This window comes from Thalassophryne amazonica, chromosome 19 (genome assembly GCF_902500255.1).
Source record: "Thalassophryne amazonica chromosome 19, fThaAma1.1, whole genome shotgun sequence".
Lineage (NCBI taxonomy): Eukaryota > Metazoa > Chordata > Actinopteri > Batrachoidiformes > Batrachoididae > Thalassophryne > Thalassophryne amazonica.
The window spans coordinates 8783367-8802562 of NC_047121.1; the positions used below are offsets into that span (position 1 = coordinate 8783367).

The 19196-nt window shown below is 40.5% G+C and overlaps 2 protein-coding genes across 2 annotated transcripts in view; one reads left to right on the forward strand and one right to left on the reverse strand.

Annotated features, from left to right (window-relative positions):
* rbks (ribokinase) overlaps positions 1 to 11429 on the reverse strand; it is a 79253-nt gene extending 67824 nt beyond the window's left edge. Inside the window, exons 1-2 of the mRNA XM_034159464.1 lie at positions 11312 to 11429; positions 5813 to 5874 (exon numbers count right to left, since the gene is read on the reverse strand). Of these exons, the coding sequence (XP_034015355.1) occupies positions 5813 to 5874 (62 nt within the window). The 5' untranslated portion in view covers positions 11312 to 11429. The remainder of the gene's footprint in view (positions 1 to 5812; positions 5875 to 11311) is intronic.
* Positions 11430 to 11590: 161 nt separating this feature from the next.
* Positions 11591 to 19196, forward strand: part of babam2 (BRISC and BRCA1 A complex member 2) — a 256454-nt gene continuing 248848 nt past the window's right edge. The window contains 2 exon segments of the mRNA XM_034195366.1: positions 11591 to 11664; positions 15701 to 15856. Of these exon segments, the coding sequence (XP_034051257.1) occupies positions 15720 to 15856 (137 nt within the window). The 5' untranslated portion in view covers positions 11591 to 11664; positions 15701 to 15719.

The window sequence follows — 19196 nt, forward strand, 5'->3', positions numbered from 1 at the left end:
TAAGATCCTTTTGTCTTATGTACAATTTGTACATGTTTGTCTAGCTCCTCTATTTTGTCACGTAACAATTTCACAAGGACCACAATGGAAATAAACGTGTTTTATTGTGTTATTTGTGTATCATTGATATATTCACCTCTCAAACTCAATCAATCATAAACAATATTTTGTGGCATCTGCAGGAAGGCGTGCATGTGTGTGCATACACAAGCTTTTGTCAAGAGCGGAAGTTAGCATGCGCGCTGACATCCGCGAGATGTCATATAAATGACTCCAGAAGTGTTATCAGTTTACAAAAACAGCTCTTCAGTTTTAGAAGTGTTTATTGCTTATCTGCTGCACTACAGTGCTCTGATGTTCATGTGGGTGAGGAAAAATAAGTAGGGTCAATATTGTTCTTAAGATTTGTAATATAGACATGAATATGTTCAGTGGGGAAAAGTCAGTTTGAGTCAAGGTGTAGGTCAGACAGACAGACAGACAGACAGACCACGTCTGCAGTGGGGAGGCCCAGAATTACATTGTTTCAAGGAGCTGAAAATTTCTGGCGGCGTCCTTGTCTACAAGTTTAGAACACTTCCCTAATACTTTTGCAGACGGTTGTGTTCAGATGGAAAATACCCTTCAGCTCATGTGCCACATTTTCCAAATGTCTGCCGCCAAAATTAAACCCACGGAGGAACAAGGTGGTTGTGAGCAGTGTTTGTACAGACACATTTTCAACACGTAGAACAACTGTGGCTAAAGTGCACTGGTTGGAGAAAAATCTTATAAGCAAGTTTGAAAAACACATCCCTGCAGTAAAGCCCAGGAATTACACACACACGCACACATATATTATAATACAAAATGCATGTACAACAGGACAGACAATATTTTCAAAAGGTCCAATTTCTTTTTCGTCTTTTGTCTGGAGGACACAACGTACATGATTTCCAAAAACAATCTGAAATGTGGACTCATCAGACCACAGCACACTTTTCCACTTTGCATCTGTCCATTGCAAATGAGCTCAGGCCCAGAGAAGGCGGCGGCGTTTCTGGACGTTGTTGATGTTTGGCTTTCGCTTTGCATGGTAGAGTTTTAACTTGCACTTGTAGATGTAGTGACAAACTGTGTTAACTGACAATGGTTTTCTGAAGTGTTCCTGAGCCCACGCGGTAAGATCCTTTACACAATGATGTTGGTTTTTAATGCAGTGCCGCCTGAGTGATTTTAACATCAAAGGCAGTGATCTGAAGGTCATGGGCATTCAATTTTGGTTTTTGACCTTGCCGCTTATGTGTGGAAAGTTCTCCAGATTCTCTGAATCTTCTGATTATATTATGAACTGTAGATGATGGAATCCCTAAATTCCTTGCAACTGAACATTAAGAGAACATTGCTCTTAAACTGTTGGACGATTTTTTTTTATGCAGTTGTTCACAAAGTGGTGATTCTCACCCCATCTCTGCTTGTGAACAGCTGAGCTTTTTGGGGATGCTCCTTTTATACTCAATCATGACACTCACCTGTTTCCAATTAGGTGTTCTTTGAGCATTCATCAACTTTCCCAGTGTATTGTTGCCCTGTCCCAACTTTTTAAAAATGTGTTGCAGGCATCCATTTCAAAATGAGCAAATATTTGCACATAAACAATAAAGTTTATCAGTTCGAACATTAAATATCTTGTCTTTGTGGTGTATTCAATTGAATATAGGTTGAAGAGGATTTGCAAATCATTGTATTCTGTTTTTATTTACATTTTACACAACATCCCAACTTCAATGGAACTGGGGTTGTATATGACCGGTGTTGCAGCCCAAACTGTCTGCCCCTAAAAATTGGTCCGCCCTGCCTTCACTGCGCATGAGTCATTTTGGAGCTCAGCAGCTCATCTGAGACGGAGTCTCTTCACCCAAAGTATTCAAATGGATTAATGTGATTATTAATCATCAGATGATTAAAGGTAAAACCTCTTTAATCATTCTAAAGTCAGTTTCAAGTAGAAATGAGGCCATTTTAAGCAGAAACAAGGCAATAACCTGACACTGAGGTTTTTAAGAATTTCATTATGAGACAGCTTTCACAGTAAAAGCTTTCTATGTCTAAATACTAAGAGACAACAGTGTGTGTGTGTGTGTGTGTGTGTGTGTGTGTGTGTGTGTGTCCCTCTCGGAATTGAACCAAACGTGGTACATACATACTTTGAAAAGACATAGGCACCTTAGTTTCACGGTGGAGTAGAACAGTGAAGGATTTTCTTTCACCAAAACAAATCACATCTAGGCTTGCATCTCAGATGTACCTTCTGGCAATTTGTAGCTGAACTTTCAGGTCTATTTTTTAAGAAAATCCTCCTCTGTACCACTTCATCATGAAGCTATAACTGGAGATACAAAATGCAAAGCTTGCATTTTGTATCTTTTGTATATTTGTATATTTTCTCCAGTCACAGACACATAAGCCTATAACTTCTTCTGGGTTGTCTCAAGGGTGCTGAAAAGCGGAGAATAAGGAGAAGGATTCTAGGGGGCCATGATTGACAGGGGCCCAGAGAGGCCCCTCATACAATTATATAAAAATACTTACAAAATAATATGGGGGGAGGCCCACTAAGATTTATTTTCATGGTGCCCAAAATCCCTGGCGGCACCCCTGGGTTGTCTGGGTGTCTTGGTGGCTTTCCTCACTCAGGTTTTTGTGTTATCATTTATATTGATATAGATGTATGGTATTAGAGGACTGGCCATTAACTGGATAGCTAGTTATTTATGTAATAGATATCAGTGTGTTCACCTTGTTGGGATAAAATCAGAAATTTTGAGGATTACATGTGGAGTGCCCCAGGAGTCAGTTCTCGGGCCATTATTGTTTTGCTGTATATTAATGATACAGGTTTGGTTTCTACGTCTTTGAGTTGTATTTTATTTGCTGATGATACAACTGTGATTGGTAGTGGAGATAATTTTGGACAGCTCTTGGACTTGGTGGAGAGGGAACTGCAAAAATTTAAATACTGGTTTGACTCTAATAAATTATCACTTCATTTCGGTAAAACTAAGTGCATTATATTTGGAAATAAGCCTAGAAATTTAAGCAGTAAATTATTGTTGAATGGTATTGAAATTGAAATTGTATCTCATACTAAATTTCTTGGAGTTTTTGTTGATGACAAGCTTAGTTGGAAAACTCATATAAAACATATTGAGTCTAAAATATCAAAAGTTATTGCTATCTTATACAACCCCTGGCAAAAATTATGGAATCACCCTGTAAATTTTCATTCCCCAAAACTAACACCTGCATCAAATCAGATCTGCTCATTGACACTGACCCTGTGCCATGACATTGACCCTATGTGTCTTTTTGCAAGGAATGTTTTTGCAGTTTTTGCTCTATGGCAAGATGCATTATCATCTTGAAAAAATGATTTCATCATCCCCAAACATCCTTTCAATTGTCCAAAATATCAATGTAAACTTGTGCATTTATTGATGATGTAATGACAGCCATCTCCCCAGTGCCTTTACCTGACATGCAGCCCCATATCATCAATGACTGTGGAAATTTACATGTTCTCTTCAGGCAGTCATCTTTATAAATCTCATTGGAACGGCACCAAACAAAAGTTCCAGCATCATCACCTTGCCCAATGCAGATTTGAGATTCATCACTGAATATGACTTTCATCCAGTCACCCACAGTCCACGATTGCTTTTCCTTAGCCCATTGTAACCTTGTTTTTTTCTGTTTAGGTGTTAATGATGGCTTTCGTTTAGCTTTTCTGTATGTAAATCCCATTTCCTTTAGGCGGTTTCTTACAGTTCGGTCACAGACGTTGACTCCAGTTTCCTCCCATTCGTTCCTCATTTGTTTTGTTGTGCATTTTTCGATTTTTGAGACATATTGCTTTAAGTTTTCTGTCTTGACGCTTTGATGTCTTCCTTGGTCTACCAGTATGTTTGCCTTTAACAACCTTCTCATGTTGTTTGTATTTGGTCCAGAGTTTAGACACAGCTGACTGTGAACAACCAACATCTTTTGCAACATTGCATGATGATTTACCCTCTTTTAAGAGTTTGATAATCCTCTCCTTTGTTTCAATTGACATCTCTCGTGTTGGAGCCATGATTCATGTCAGTCCACTTGGTGCAACAGCTCTCCAAGTTGTGATCACTCCTTTTTAGATGCAGACTAACGAGCAGATTTGATCTGATGCAGGTGTTAGTTTTGGGGATGAAAATTTACAGGGTGATTCCATAATTTTTTCCTCAGAATTGAGTGATTCCATATTTTTTTCTCTGCTTGGTCTAAAAAAGTAACCGTTACTGACTGCCACAATTTTTTTTCTTGATTTCTTATAATGTTTCTTAAATCCAGAAAGTTGCCATTTGAAATGACTTTAGTTTTGTGTCATGTCTGTGATCTGCTTTTTTTCTACAAAATTAAACAACTGAATGAACATCCTCCGAGGCCGGTGATTCCATAATTTTTGCCAGGGGTTGTACAAAGTACAATACTTTCTCCCCCAACATCTGTTGGTTTCATTGTATCACTCTTTACTTGTTCCTTACATGACTTACTGCATTGAAGTTTGGGGAAATACATATAAAACAAATATTAATCCAATATTTCTGTTACAAAAAAAAGCTATAAGAGTGATAAGTAAAAAAACCATATTGTGAACCAACAAATTCACTGTTTGTTCGTCTTTAGTTTTTGAAATTTTATGACTTGGTTGATTATTTTACAATACAGATAATGTATAAAGTTAAAAATGGACTCTTGCCTCATCATGTCCAGGAGCTGTTTAAAATGAGAGAGTCCAGTTATAATTTGCGTGGAACTTTGGTGTTTGATAGAAGAAAGATTCGAACTACTGCTAAAAGTCATTGCATTTCTGTAAAGGGTGTTAGAATGTGGAATGACTGTTTAGATTGTATTAAAGTATCCAGTACATTGGCTTGTTTTAAAAGACTGTATAAAAATAATACATTAACTTGTTATAGTTTGCGTAATTAAGTAAATTGACTATGTGGCTATTTTTTGTTTGTTTGTTTGTTGTATTACTTTGTATGTTTCACTGCGTTACATTGCTGACTGGAAATTGTTTTTTTTTTTTGTGTTTATTTTTGTTTGTACACAGAAATTGATGTACGGGGTGGGCGTTTAGAAGCTTTTGCTTCTGCCCACACCCTTTCAACCGCACTAAATTGGTAAATTGTTTGAGTTTTGTTCTATATGTTTTAATTTTTGTTTTCTCTTGACTTGTTTTGTAAATGAGAGATTTTGTCTGTGCGTGCGTGCTGAATAAACCATTCATTCATTCATTATTCTCTGAAAAATGGTCAAAAAATAAAAAATAAAAATCATGCCAGGGTATGTAAACCTTTGAGCAAAACTGTATATATATGTAATAGTGAATAGTGCCTTGGATCCTTTAAACCTTTGTGTTTCCTACAAAACTGCACCTTTTCCTACTATAAATAATAAATGACCCGAAACAACTATATTGTGATGATTTAGGCTTTTTCAATAAAATGTATATTACACATAAAATCCATTAAACAATTTTCAGCCGTACCCACAGATTAAATGAACCACAGTTAGTTGTGATGCTGAGGTAAACTCTGCTGGAAAGATTTTTTAAAAATGCATGTTGGACTACGGAAATCCAATTTTTCTTAATGAGTTTCCTGCTGGGCCCACCTGAGGAAGGTGTCAAAAAGCAATGACAAATTGGCAAAATGGAAAATGTGTCAGGGGTTTTTCACTGTGTGTAAACTAGGGATTTTACAGAAAAACATAAGCCCGGGCTGAATTCACTCACCTCACCAAATCAGTCATGCAGGAGCCGACCACCATCACGTCCAACGAGTCTTCAGCCATCATCTGATAAGGACACATATTGTGGTCATTAATTTTTTTTTTAAACACTACCGTAGTTTTACTATTATAAATAATGTTGTTGCTGAATTAGAATGTTTCTGGTTTTCTTTTTATAAATGAGGACAAAATCCAAAAGTACAACTCATTCCTTCAGGCTGTTTCAAGCAAAATATGGAAAGTGGTTTCTCCAACAGTCTTCACACATGACTTGATATTATTCATCTACCACATTAGCATGAGCTCCAATGAAACAAGGCGGATGTATAAATAGAGCATTCATCGCTGGCTGGGTGGACAGGTTCCAGTCTTTCAGGAGGTGGGGGCATTTAAATTCGACAAAACATGAACACTCTGCAGCCCAACAAACTCTTTAATTAATTCAAACCTCGGCTTGTATCAGAGCTAATGCTAGTGTGTTAATCTCTTCAAATCTCTTCCTAGGCAGTGGAAGACTTGGAAAGCCTGGCCGCTGGCTGTAGGATGGCTCAATTCTCTCTCCCACATCTCACAGCATATTGTCTTCCCTCTGTAGGCAAGAACAGCAAGCACAGAACATCTGCTTTGTGTCATCACTTTAAAAAGCTTTGGATCCTCTTTCAAGTCTCCCTCGTGCAAAATTTCTCTCTACGTTACCATAACTAAGTAACTCACTCACTAAATAAGTTGAATAAGTGTTTGCAGACACATTTAAAAAGCAACAAGCCAAATGAATGAATTAAGAAATGACTTATGTGTCATATGTCGATGCAACTGGATTTGGGGGGGAAAAAACTCTGCAAACTAGAAATTGTGCAGTCAAACGCAAATCAAACCTGTACACAAGAGTGAAAGAGTTTAGACTGAGCAGACATCAAAAGCAAAAAACTGCCATGGAACCCATTTTAAAAAACTTTGCAAAATGACATATTTTGGCCTCTCATGGGGCAGCCCAAAGTGAACCAGATAATGATTGTTATTACAACTACATGACGACTTATGGTTGGAAAAAAAAAATGCTTTTTAGAATTTCAGATAATGACTATCATCACCAAACTACTTCTTCTGCTCTTACCACACACACACACACACACACACACACACACACACACACACACACACACACACACACACTTAGCTGAAGGTCACATTTTTTAAACCATATAAGGATATCAAAAGAAAACGAATATGACTTAAGCTGAGCAAACACAAAACCACTCAGAGTGTAACCCAGGCTAAACAATCCCTCGCATTTTGTGTTATCTCATATACTAGCTGAGTTACCCGTTCTATGCACGGGTAATAGAGAAGAATTTTAGCCTTTAGAATTTTAAATAAGGGCTCCAGTGAGCAGGTCGTGATCTATATATAGTTGTATGCAAAAGTTTGGTCACCCCTGATAATTTTCATGATTTTCCTTTATAAATTATTGGTTGTTTGGATCAGCAATTTCAGTTAAATATATCACATAGCAGGTGAACACACTGATATTTCTGCTTGAGGTTTCTTCCAACAATCACAAAAGACCTGAGACAGTTTTCCTTGCCATTTTTGCCAATGTGCTTGCTCAAGAGGTGGGTAAAGTACCGTGCTGTTGTGATGAAAAGGGAGCTGAGCCAAAAGGCGTAGCTCTCGATCTGGTCAGTCTTCATTCCTACTCTCACCTATGGTCATGAGGGTTGGGTCATGACCAAAAGAACTAGATCGCGGGTACAAGTGGCCAAAATGGACTTTCTTAGGATGACAGCTGGGGTCTCCCTTAGAGATAGGGTGAGAAGCTCGGAGTAGAGCCACTACTCCTTCACGCTGAAAGGACCCAGTTAAAGTGGTTCCGGCATCTGGTAAGGATGCCCCCTGGTCATCTCCCTAGGGAGGTGTTCCAGGCATGTCTATCTGGGAGGAGACCACGGGGAAGACCCACGACAAGATGGAGAAATTATATCTCCACACTGGCCTGGAAACGCCTGGGGATCACCCAGTCAGAAGTGGTCAATGTGACCTGGGAAAGAGAAGTCCGGGGTCGCCTGCTGGAACTGTTGCCTCATGACCCGATCCCAGATAAGTGGTTGAAGATGAGTGATGAATGAGTGAATGAATATGGTACTGTCTGGTAAATCTAGGGTGGTCGCCCAGTGGCGAGTGCGCTTGATTCCAGAAAGGGAGGTTCCCGGTTCAAGATCACCTCTGCCTGTTCTCCATGTAATGTAGGGTTCGGTCAGAAAGGGCATCCAGTGTAAAACTTGTGGCAAATCAATATGCAGCTCCACCTCCAATCTGCTGTGGCAACCCCAGGTGAAAAAAGGGAGAAGCTACAGGCAGGGGTTTTTCTAAATCGTGAAATAGGGTCGGCGCGCCCCCCTTGCGGAAATGACAATTTTTTTAAAAGCATTATTCCTAGCTTACAGCCTTCCCCTCGCCAATCGATTCTTCCATAAATACGTACATAACATTGATGCCAGGAAATACCAAGCCCATATGTAATAAACAGCATTTTTTTTTTCCAAAATACTCAACACGTGGTAAAATGACAGTAAGAATGTGTAAACATGTCCTATTTCATGCAGTTCCTACACTCTCTTGTTGTTATCTTCAAGAAGTCTTAGAATGTCCCATATTGACCTCAAATTTTCAAAAAGCTCAAATTTTCAACCAGCCTTTGTCTTCATCTTCTACTTTTATTTTGAGCTACATGTCTTCTGTTCATAGACGACATATTTAAGGTATTACTTCACATGGCACCAGAGTAATGAGTCTCTCTCATTCTTACTGATTTCTGTCTGTTGTTTCCCTATAATAGCAGGTATGAAAGACAATAGGCTTTTATCTTGGCATTCATTTTAACATTTTCCTGACAATTAGTAGTGCGGCATAGTGGAGTCAGTCAGTGACTGAGTGGGTCTGCAAATTTTGTGTCAGTACCTCCAAAAACTGATGCATATGTAGCTTTGAAATCCAGGATTCTGAGAGATAATGGGCAAGGACCAGGAAACATCCTGCTTTGGGACATGTTAGCATCTTACATAACTTGCAGTTATCCTTTTGTATGTTAGTTAAAACAGCAGTAGCACATGCCTGAGCTTGCTCAGTCCACACATACATAAAGTAGGCCCTTTTGCTGCATTCAAGAACATGGACAACAAGACAACATCAGTGCACAAAGTTCATCACAGGAGCTACACCTCCTCGAGATAATCCTCTCAACTTGGGAGAATGTGTCATCATCACAATCACTCGTGAACTCGTTAGATCAACACCATCCACATCCTCACTAGTCATTGTTTACATGCACTGTGAGACACCGGAACTCTGCTGGTGCCGTGGTGCATTCTGGGGAGCGCAGGTGGCTGCCAGGGGGATAATGGAAAACTTTAAAGTACCGAATGGCTGGATTCCATTCAGATGTACAAGTACAGGGCCTCATGTCATCTCCTTGTAACAGTGGGGTTGGGTTGGGTTCCAGTGAGGGAGTTAGGATGAAATCAGTGTTTGGAATGTGGATGGAGACGCATTCTCATGTTTTGGAAACATGAATTATATTAAAGCACATACCTCACATTTTTTAACATCCCAGTTAGTAAGACAACATAGTACTCATGACTGTAAATGTCTCCACACACATGTGCTAATAATTAGTGATCTCTGATGTATTTTATTCCTCCCACTGTGAGCGTTAGCAGGTGCATTTCCGGATAAAGTTTCACTCGGCAATTCTCTGCATTTTTCAGTGTGTGACGTCCTCATTAGCAAAACAGAAACATATCAGTGATGGACAGACAGAAGGAAACAAACCTGCCCTGTCCGAAAAAGAAGCTTCTGAATTGCCGTTTGAAAGTGATGGCTCGGATTTACAGACAAGAGACGACACACTTCACCTCGAAACTCTTAACTCTTGTCGGATTTTGGAGCCTAAAGTGTGGTGATGCGCTGTTTGTGGGAATGCTGGTTTACTGAAGCTGTGTATATGGACGTGGGCACATCTGACACTGTTTTTAACAGACTGCCTGGACACAGAGATGGATTTGTACATTGGAAAAAGTCAATACATTATTTCCAGGAATTACTGGACATTATTATCACTTTACAGAGGCGTTGCTAGGCTGGTAGCGTAAATTTACATCGACCCTACCTGGCTATACCCGCCCGCTGTGCGTAAACAAATGACATAATAGCGTGCGGCCCAAGAATTGTCCACAGAGGAAAAGATAAAAAGGGGAGAAGTGTGTGTTGGTCCCAACATGGATATTCCGGATGATTGTCTCATGGATAGTACGACAAGGAACAGCAGCCAAAGCAGCCAGCTTGATGAGGATGCACTGCTGAGCTCATTTGAAATGGACAGACGCAAAGTGGAAAAGTGTGCTGTGGTCTAATGAGTCCACATTTCAAATTGTTTTTGGAAATCATGTACGCTGTGTCCTCCAGACAAAAGATGAAAAAGAAATTGGACCTTTTGAAAATATTGTCTGTCCTGCTGTACATGCATTTTGTATTATAATATATATATATATGTGTGTGTGTGTGTGCGCGCATGTGCTGCTGCTGCTCGTGGCTCCTCTCAGCTCGCTGTGAAAAGGAATGTCTCCAAGATGGTTTTTTTCCCCCAGCAGCAGATGTATATATATATATATATATATATATATATATATATATATATATATATATATATATATATATATATATATATATATATATATATATATATATTAGATTTTATTGATAACAACATAATTAATCGTACACAAGGCTGGTCCTGGAGCAGAAATTATTGTTGACAGGCTGCGTTTATGACTCATGGCTGTGCAGGTGCACAGAAGCCTTCACAAAGCTGCAGCTTTTACCATAACTTCACCACAATTACCAGTTTTCACTTAAAAACTATTCATCATAGCACAACATCACACTTATATAAACTTGAGAATTAATCTGTGCCTCCGTTCTTAACGTTATCAACTGCATTCCAATCAAGCGCACGCAGGGACGCCTCTAGTTGCTACGTCACTTGTCGGAAACACCCGAGTACTCACGAGTACTTTGTTTTCGGACATCTCCGTAGCTGTTTGTTGCGAATGCCGTGTACCTTTGAAACCGGTCACGGAAGAGCACAAATTAATCATCGGATGGTCACTAACAGCCTAAATCAAAATTGTTATGATTTTGGTGCGACATGTCCTTTAACTGCACTCATGTGTCTCATACTTCAACAAGGCTGCATTTCAAAAGTTCAAATAGGAAAAGTCAAATGTTTTAAGCATGCACTATTTGAAATAAAACCTGTTTTTTATCAGAAGTATTTAAGTAGAGGTGCCAGAAAAGTTCAGAATACAGCCAAACAACACTAGACTCTTTCCAAAGCCCGTGTGAGTTAAATTCTCTGAACACAACTGTGGGGAAAGCACAAAGCAATTGCAATCAAAAATAGACCGTTTTCAGACAAGTTTGTAGAGAAGTGACACGAAATATTTACCTTAAATTCAGAATTTGCTCTTCCAGAGTTGACAACAAACCCACAAACACGTCAGGTTCAGTCCACAAACATAGCGCTGCGGATAATGCCAGATCACATACCGGGATAACGTCACAGCATACGCATGTCCAATTAATTTAAATTATTTGGTCATGTTTTTAATGTAAAATTAAAGTAGGTTATTTCAACACACGTCGTAAAATTTGGATCTGGAAATGAAAAATATTTAATTTGTCAACAGGCAATATCTTAGACTAGTAAACCAAGGGCTATCTGAAGGACCCAACAAACCGGAAATTTGGAGTAAACATTGGAGTTAAGCCTGATATATTTGTTACTTTCAGCTCCTTCAGGTACTTTAAATGCTTATCGTATTTATTAAGCATGAATTAACAATAACTACAGAGTAGTTTTCGACCATGTTAAAGCTTCAGTTAATAGTACTTTGTCATGGTTTTCTTTCACAAGCTAAAAGTGGCTAAGAGCGAACGATTTTCTGTACAGTTTCTCATCCTGAAAAATGTCTGTTTTTGCATATCTATCTATCTATCTAGAAGGCATATTTATAGTCTGCGTGGCACAGCTTAACGTGTTAAGGTGACACCTTTAGTAGGGAAAGGCAGTGTGACGGCAGACAGACACTGTTATTCCCTCGTTTGGCAGCATGTTTTCCTGAAATATCTGAGACTCGAGGCTCTGAAATTAATATAGAAGGGATAATAAGAAAACTTCCACACCGCACAGTGATTAGGCAAATTCCAGGGAAAAACGTATTAGTCAGAAAGCCTAGAGAGATTTAATCAGCATGACGAGTACAAAAGGTTTGACACCTGGATTGAACACCTTAGGTACCATGGATCCCTGAACGGTCAGTCTTAAGTGTTGCAACTGTGGTATCCACGAGGGGGCGCCTCTGAAACTACCCCCAAAATTTGTTTTTTATCAGCATACTCCAGGATATCTTCCAAACCTATGCTAAAATAATCTTCATTGCGGTCTGATTAAGGATGTGTCACCCAATTAATGCTAATTGTCAGTCTTAATCACCATGTTGAGTACATCAGTGAAACTTACACAATAAAATTTATGGCATGCTGATATATTGGTAAACTTAAGTGTCATTTTTGTGGACAAAGCTACTTAAGAACGGGTCAAAGGTTGTGACCCGCCCAATTTCCATCTTCAGGGGTGACTTTAAAATGACCGCTACTCACTACCATTTTGGGGGACTGGGTCAAGACAAATGACGTCTTTAGTTTAATTATTCATTATAGGGTACCGTTATTAAGCAAAATAAAAAAAGATGAAAAAATGGGTACACTTTGGACCCCCACTGGCTATTTACGTTTCATCAGCATGGTTGAGTACATCCATGTAAAAAGCATTCCTCTACCAACATACAATAAAAATCAGTCATTCTTAAGTGTCTAAATTTTGGGCAAATCTACTTAAGAACAATGAACAGGTCAAAGTGCACTCATTGACCCCACCCAAGGGTTTTAATCATCATGCGGAGGGCATCAATAAAACTTGCAGGACATGTTCCCTGAGACATCCTGACAGTGTAGCCATTTACAATGGTTGAAATGTTTGACTGTAAGGAACCCTTTCAGCGACCCAGGTGCAAGCACATCAGTTTCGGTCAGCATGTTTGCTCCACCTGACTCTTCACCAAGCTTGCCAAGTGCTTTGAAAAAGGCCATCTCCACATGAAAAGTACTGAGCATAATGATGACATTGTCAAACTTTGGTTTTTTGGAAGATGGTCAATGAATTACAGGTTTTGCTGCATTTAAATCATAGTGTTGGGAAGGTGTCGTAGCACGGACCCACAACAGGGGGCGCAAATGAACGGACAATGAATAAGCCAAAAAGTAATTTAATGTTGTGATAATACACATAACACATAGGTTACTACCCCATACTCTTAGTTGCACTCCATTGCACACATTTGTGTTGTGATAAGTATCTGGTGGGTCACATCTAAATTTGTGATGGGCTGACAAAGGTTTGGCATATAACAAACTTCTTGTCGGGGCAGATTGTCGGTGGTAAGGTTGGTCTATAAATTGACCCACATTGGCAGTATGCTTCCTCCGACAGCATGTATTATCATCCAAACAAGATCCCTGTGACGGGCTTTCACAACATCTTCCGCTGGAAAGTTGAATACATCAGTATTTCTGTAATCAAAAATCCTAATTTTTTTGGCATTCCATGATATGGCATAAGAGAGAGATCTTGAGGGTCAACTGTCCTTTTTTGGCTACTTCTTTTCTGAGATGTTCCACCTGAAGATTTCCAAATGACTTTGTATCAAACAAGTAGTGATTTAGAGAGACTAAGATAAAGAAATTCACTTGCATTGTGAGGGATCATCACAGCTTCAACATTTTGGCCACGTGGCACATTTCTCTGTGCATGATCCAGCACGCAGGTGCCTGAGCTGGAGAAGGACAAGGGGCAATCACATTTCACCTGACTGTGACAGATAGATGGTTATTTTAGAGAAGCACTTGGTTTCAGTGCGGAAGGTTCCTGGTTCAATCCCCACCCCTGCCACATTTCTCCATATTATGTGGAGTTGCAGCAGGCAGGGCATCCGGCATAAAACCTGTTCCTATTCAACATTCAGATCCACCTCAGATTTGCTGTTGCGATTCCGAGTGCAAACAAGGGAGCAGCTGAAGGGACTTACTTTTTTAGAGATGTGTGAATCTGTTATGGTTGCAGCACCAGCACATGCTCTCAGACTTGACTCTGAAAATGGAAACACTGTGTATATAAACAGCCATAATTCCTAAGCAAGTAATGCAGCTAATAAGCCATCTGCTTAAAAATGGCAGTGACTTGGTGCAGAGAGAAGTGATCCAGCCCACAACAAAGCCAAGGGGTCAACCAAGTAATACCTTACTGCCACAGATAGATGGTTCATTTCAGGAGGTAAAGGTGGACCACAAATCTGGCTGTGTGGTTTCCAGGTAGAATCAAAAGCAGTTTGTCGAGGTGGATGCAGCAATCTACAACACTTGTCTAGGATCCAAAATCTGACCTCACCTCCTATATTTAATAATTACACCTATATTGAAAGCTGACTGCTTACAAACATAGAAAACGGTTTAATATTCTTGTTGGATTAAAATCTCTATGTCATATGTGTGGCATAATCCTTTGGTATGAGGTTTACAAACCAATGTTAAAGTAAAACAATGTAAAACAAACCTCATACTTTAACACTGGCTTTGTAAACATAATTAAAGGTATCTTGCCACAGTTTTTTTTTAAGATTTAAGTCATCAAAATAATTTTCTTTGGCACCACTCTAATTTTATTCCTTACAATTTAGATAAGGGATTCATAGTATGATATTGCCAATATGATTAAAATTAATGCTGTCTGGGAACAGTTTAGAATTTCAACCCCTGAGGGTGAGAAATTCAAGGGATCAGTTGCTATGACCAACATTTGGTAGATTTGGAAGTGATTTACAAGACGTCTTATGGATGTTAACATAAAATGGGTCACAGGTAATCTCAAACCATCACACATGTGCACACAAGCTTCCTCCTGTAGTCAGCCTGCATGACGGCGATGAAGGAAAAGACAATATTCACTATGGAATTTCACCGCAGATAAATATGTCTTCTTCATTAAAATGAGCTGTAATTTTCCATCGTGTTAAGCCCCGGTCACACGGCACTAACGAAGGACACAGAAGCCAAAACAGAACAAGAAATCTGGACGTAAGTTGACTTTCGGAGACATTGTTTAACCGTTGTCCAGCTTCGTTCCTGTAACTGGTGCTTCATCAGAATTTTCAAACTGTTGAAAAATGTGAACAAATCCTGACGACAGCCTCAATTTGTCTGTATTCCGTTTTATTTTGTGTTGACAGTTCCTCATTTGTGTAGTTCCCGTACCATTAACATTCCATTTGATTGTCATCCAACTTCATCCAACCTCCCAAGTCCTATGTCTTACATGAACATTGACGATATCTGAGCGGATCAATAAGTAAAGATCCGACCAGCTGAACGTGACTCGTCCATGTGTGGGACGAAAAGCAACGTTTTCATACAGAAGCAATACCGGCAAGAACGTTTGATACATTACTTTAACTACGCACGTTGCAGCCGTCTTAGGCTGCAACGTGCACGTTGTTGTAGTGAAGACAAACCTGTTGTCAAGACAGCTAGCTCTTGCAGCTGCAAAGTGTCAAGGTCGCTGTTCGCTTTGATGGGAGAAGTGCCGGAGAAGTGTGGCCCAGCCTTTACAAACATAAACCTACATGATAACGCTTGGATTTCAGTCAAAAATAAATTTTCTCAATTTTATGAAATTTGAAAGGCTCTTTAGCTTTATTGTGATCTTCTCACTGTGTCTTCACAGGTTTCACAGACTGGATAAAATGAACAATATGTCGCCTGAGGTTGCACTGCATCGGATCTCGCCAGAGTTGCGACCCTTGCTGTGTAGTGTGGTGCGGAATGGTCGGGTAGGACTTGATTCCACGAATTGCCTCCGTGTCACAGACCTCAAGACTGGGTGAGATGTAGATTTGAGCCTTATGTTCCTCTCAAGATGAATTCCATTTCTCTCACTTTGTACTCATCATGAATTCAGTTCACATGGGAAAGATGTTGAATTGCTTTCCACATAAAACAATTGCACTTCTGAATTTGACTGACATAAATTTGTGCAGAATATCTTCATGCAATAATAATAATATTTATAAAGCACTTTCAGGGAATTCAAAGGTGCTGCACAAACTGAGCCCATAAGAAGTTAAAACCATAAAGCAATACACTACATACAGTAAAAGGCACATTAAAGGGGATGTAAGTAACTTTTGGACCTCTCCTCTAATATTTAATCAGCAAAACATCTGAAGTGTTTAGGAATAACTAACACTTCAAAAGTATTAAACCAAAAAAAACTCTAACACTTACAACATGCTGGAGTTTATTACTCTGATACAGAGGTTCTCAAACTTGGTCCTCGAGTAGCACCATCCTACACATTTTCCATCTCTCCTTGCACTGCCACAAGCTGATTAGCTCATTCAGATGTCTGTTAGTACTTGTTTGACTGCATGTAGCCAGGTTGAGAACCACTCCTCTAATATTTAATCAGCAAAACATCTGAACATCTTCAAAAGTATTGAACCAAAAAACCTCAAATAAAACAAAACAAAAAAGCAGAGTTGATGTGCACCTCTGTGCTATCTGTGAGGAAACACCTGTTTCTCACTGGTGAAGCCCAGATGCAGAGTGAGAAAGATACAGCGGGGTATTTGCATTGCATTCCAGTGTTTTGCAGAGGCCTTATCACTTTACACGTGTAAATGTATCGCGGCTGTAACATTAAATTAAGTTTATCATGGTGGAGACCCAGGAAAAGAATAGTAATCATCAAATCAGTTTATTTATACAGCGCCAAGTCACAACACAAGTCACCTCAAGGTACCCGTGCCCGGATCAAGCATATTGGCAAGAGGTTAAAAAAAAAAAAAATCAGGGATTTTTGATTTACAGGGAGAAAGCTCAAGCAGACCAGAGTCAGTGGGGTGACCATCTGCATCATCAGTGCTAGCTTTAAGGGTGTTCTTTACTATAGGTGTAACACCAACGATGGGAATAACTCAGTTAAAATAAATGCCATTACAAACTGAGTTATTTTTGTTTTTCAGTAACGGGTAATCTAGCTGTTTCCATCGTTACAACACTATTATCATTACAGACAATAAAATGTGGTGCATTACTGTAATTAAGCTCATGGAAGCTGTTTTCATCTCTCAGCTGCAGATGTGCTCCTCACTGCTGTTTTGACATCAACAATCCAACACCAACTTTAAATAGGAGTCCACAGATAATTCTGACGATCTAGTACATGATGCCTTCCACTGACTTTGTGTACTTCCAAAAAAAGAAGACTTTGTGTACTTCCTCACTCCAGCAAAAAAATCACATCAGAAATTTGTCCAGCTTTTCATTCTAACTTCATCCTCTTAACAGCTCTTCTTTGCCTCCAGACAGCTTATGGCATAGTGGATTTGTTTGTGTTGTGTGTGTGTCTTAGAAGAATTAGCACCATCATTTAGCTCCTTCAAATCGTCGTCTATCACCAAAACAAACTCTGCATGTTTCGCTAAACGCCGCCGCCCCCACTAGTGTGTGCATGGGCAGGGTTTGCAGCGTGCAATTGTACAAAACGTATGGAACCAAATTGCACACTAAATGGAATGAATAATCCATGTGTAAAAGAAATGTAAACAGAATAAACTGCAATTGATTGTAACAGCAAAATTAAATTAGTAACCGCATAAATCGTGTAAAATGCAATGACACTAGTGCAAAGTTGGTGGATGGAGAATGTGACTATGAACATTATGTGCAACACAGATCTATAGTCAATGTAATAACAGTGTGACAAGCCTTATGGTTTTATATATATATATATATATATATATATATATATATATATATATATATATATATATCCATCCATTTTCTTCCGCTTTATCCAGAGTCGGGTCGCGGGGGCAGCAGCTCAAGCAAAGCCGCCCAGACCTCCCGATCCACACACACCTCCTCCAGCTCCTCCGGGGGAACCCCAAGGCGTTCCCAAGCCAGCCAAGAGATGTAGTCCCTCCAGCGTGTCCTGGGTCTTCCCCGGGGCCTCCTCCCAGTGGGACGTGCCCGGAACACCTCTCCAGCGAGGCGTCCAGGGGGCATCCGGAAAAGATGCCCGAGCCACCTCAACTGACTCCTTTCGACATGGAGGAGCAGCGGCTCGACTCCGAGCTCCTCCCGAGTGACCAAGCTCCTCACCCTATCTCTAAGGGAGTGCCCAGCCACCCTGCGGAGGAAACTCATCTCGGCCGCTTGTACTCGCGATCTCGTTCTTTCGGTCATGAGCCAAATCTCATGACCATAGGTGAGGATTGGAACGTAGATCGATCGGTAAATCGAGAGCTTTGCCCCTCTACTCAGCTCTCTCTTCACCACGACGGTCCGATACAGCGACCGCATCACTGCAGATGCTGCACCGATCCGTCTATCGATCTCACGCTCCATCCGTCTCTCACTCGTGAACAAGACCCTGACATACTTAAACTCCTCCACTTGAGGCAAGGACACTCCACCGACCTGAAGAGGGCAAAGCACCTTTTTCCAGTCGAGAACCATGGCCTCGGATTTGGAGGAGCTGATTTTCATCCCGGACGCTTCACACTCGGCTACAAACCGCCCCAGTGCACGCTGAAGGTCCTGATTTGACGACGCCAACAGAACCACATCGTCCGCAAACAGCAGAGACGAGATTCTGTGGTTCCCAAACCAGACCCCCTCTACACCCTGGCTGCGCCTAGAAATTCTGTCGATAAAAATAATGAACAGAACCGGTGACAAAGGGCAGCCCTGCGGAGGCCAACGTGCACTGGAAACAGGTTTGACTTAGTACCGGCAATGCGAACCAAGCTCCTGCTGCGGTCGTACAGGGACCGGATAGCCCTTAGCAAAGGACCCCGGACCCCGTACTCCCGGAGCACTCCCCACAGGGTGCCCCAAGGGACACGGTCGAATGCCTTCTCCAGATCCACAAAACACATGTGGACTGGTTGGGCAAACTCCCATGAACCCTCGAGCACCCGATGGAGCGTGCAGAGCTGGTCCAGTGTGCCGCGACCAGGATGAAAACCACACTGCTCCTCCTGAATCCGAGGTTCAACCATCGGTCGAATTCTCCTCTCCAGTACTCTGGAATAGACCTTACCGGGGAGGCTGAGGAGTGTGATCCCCCTATAGTTGGAACACACCCTCCGGTCCCCCTTCTTAAACAGAGGGACCACCACCCCGGTCTGCCAATCCAGAGGCACTGTCCCCGA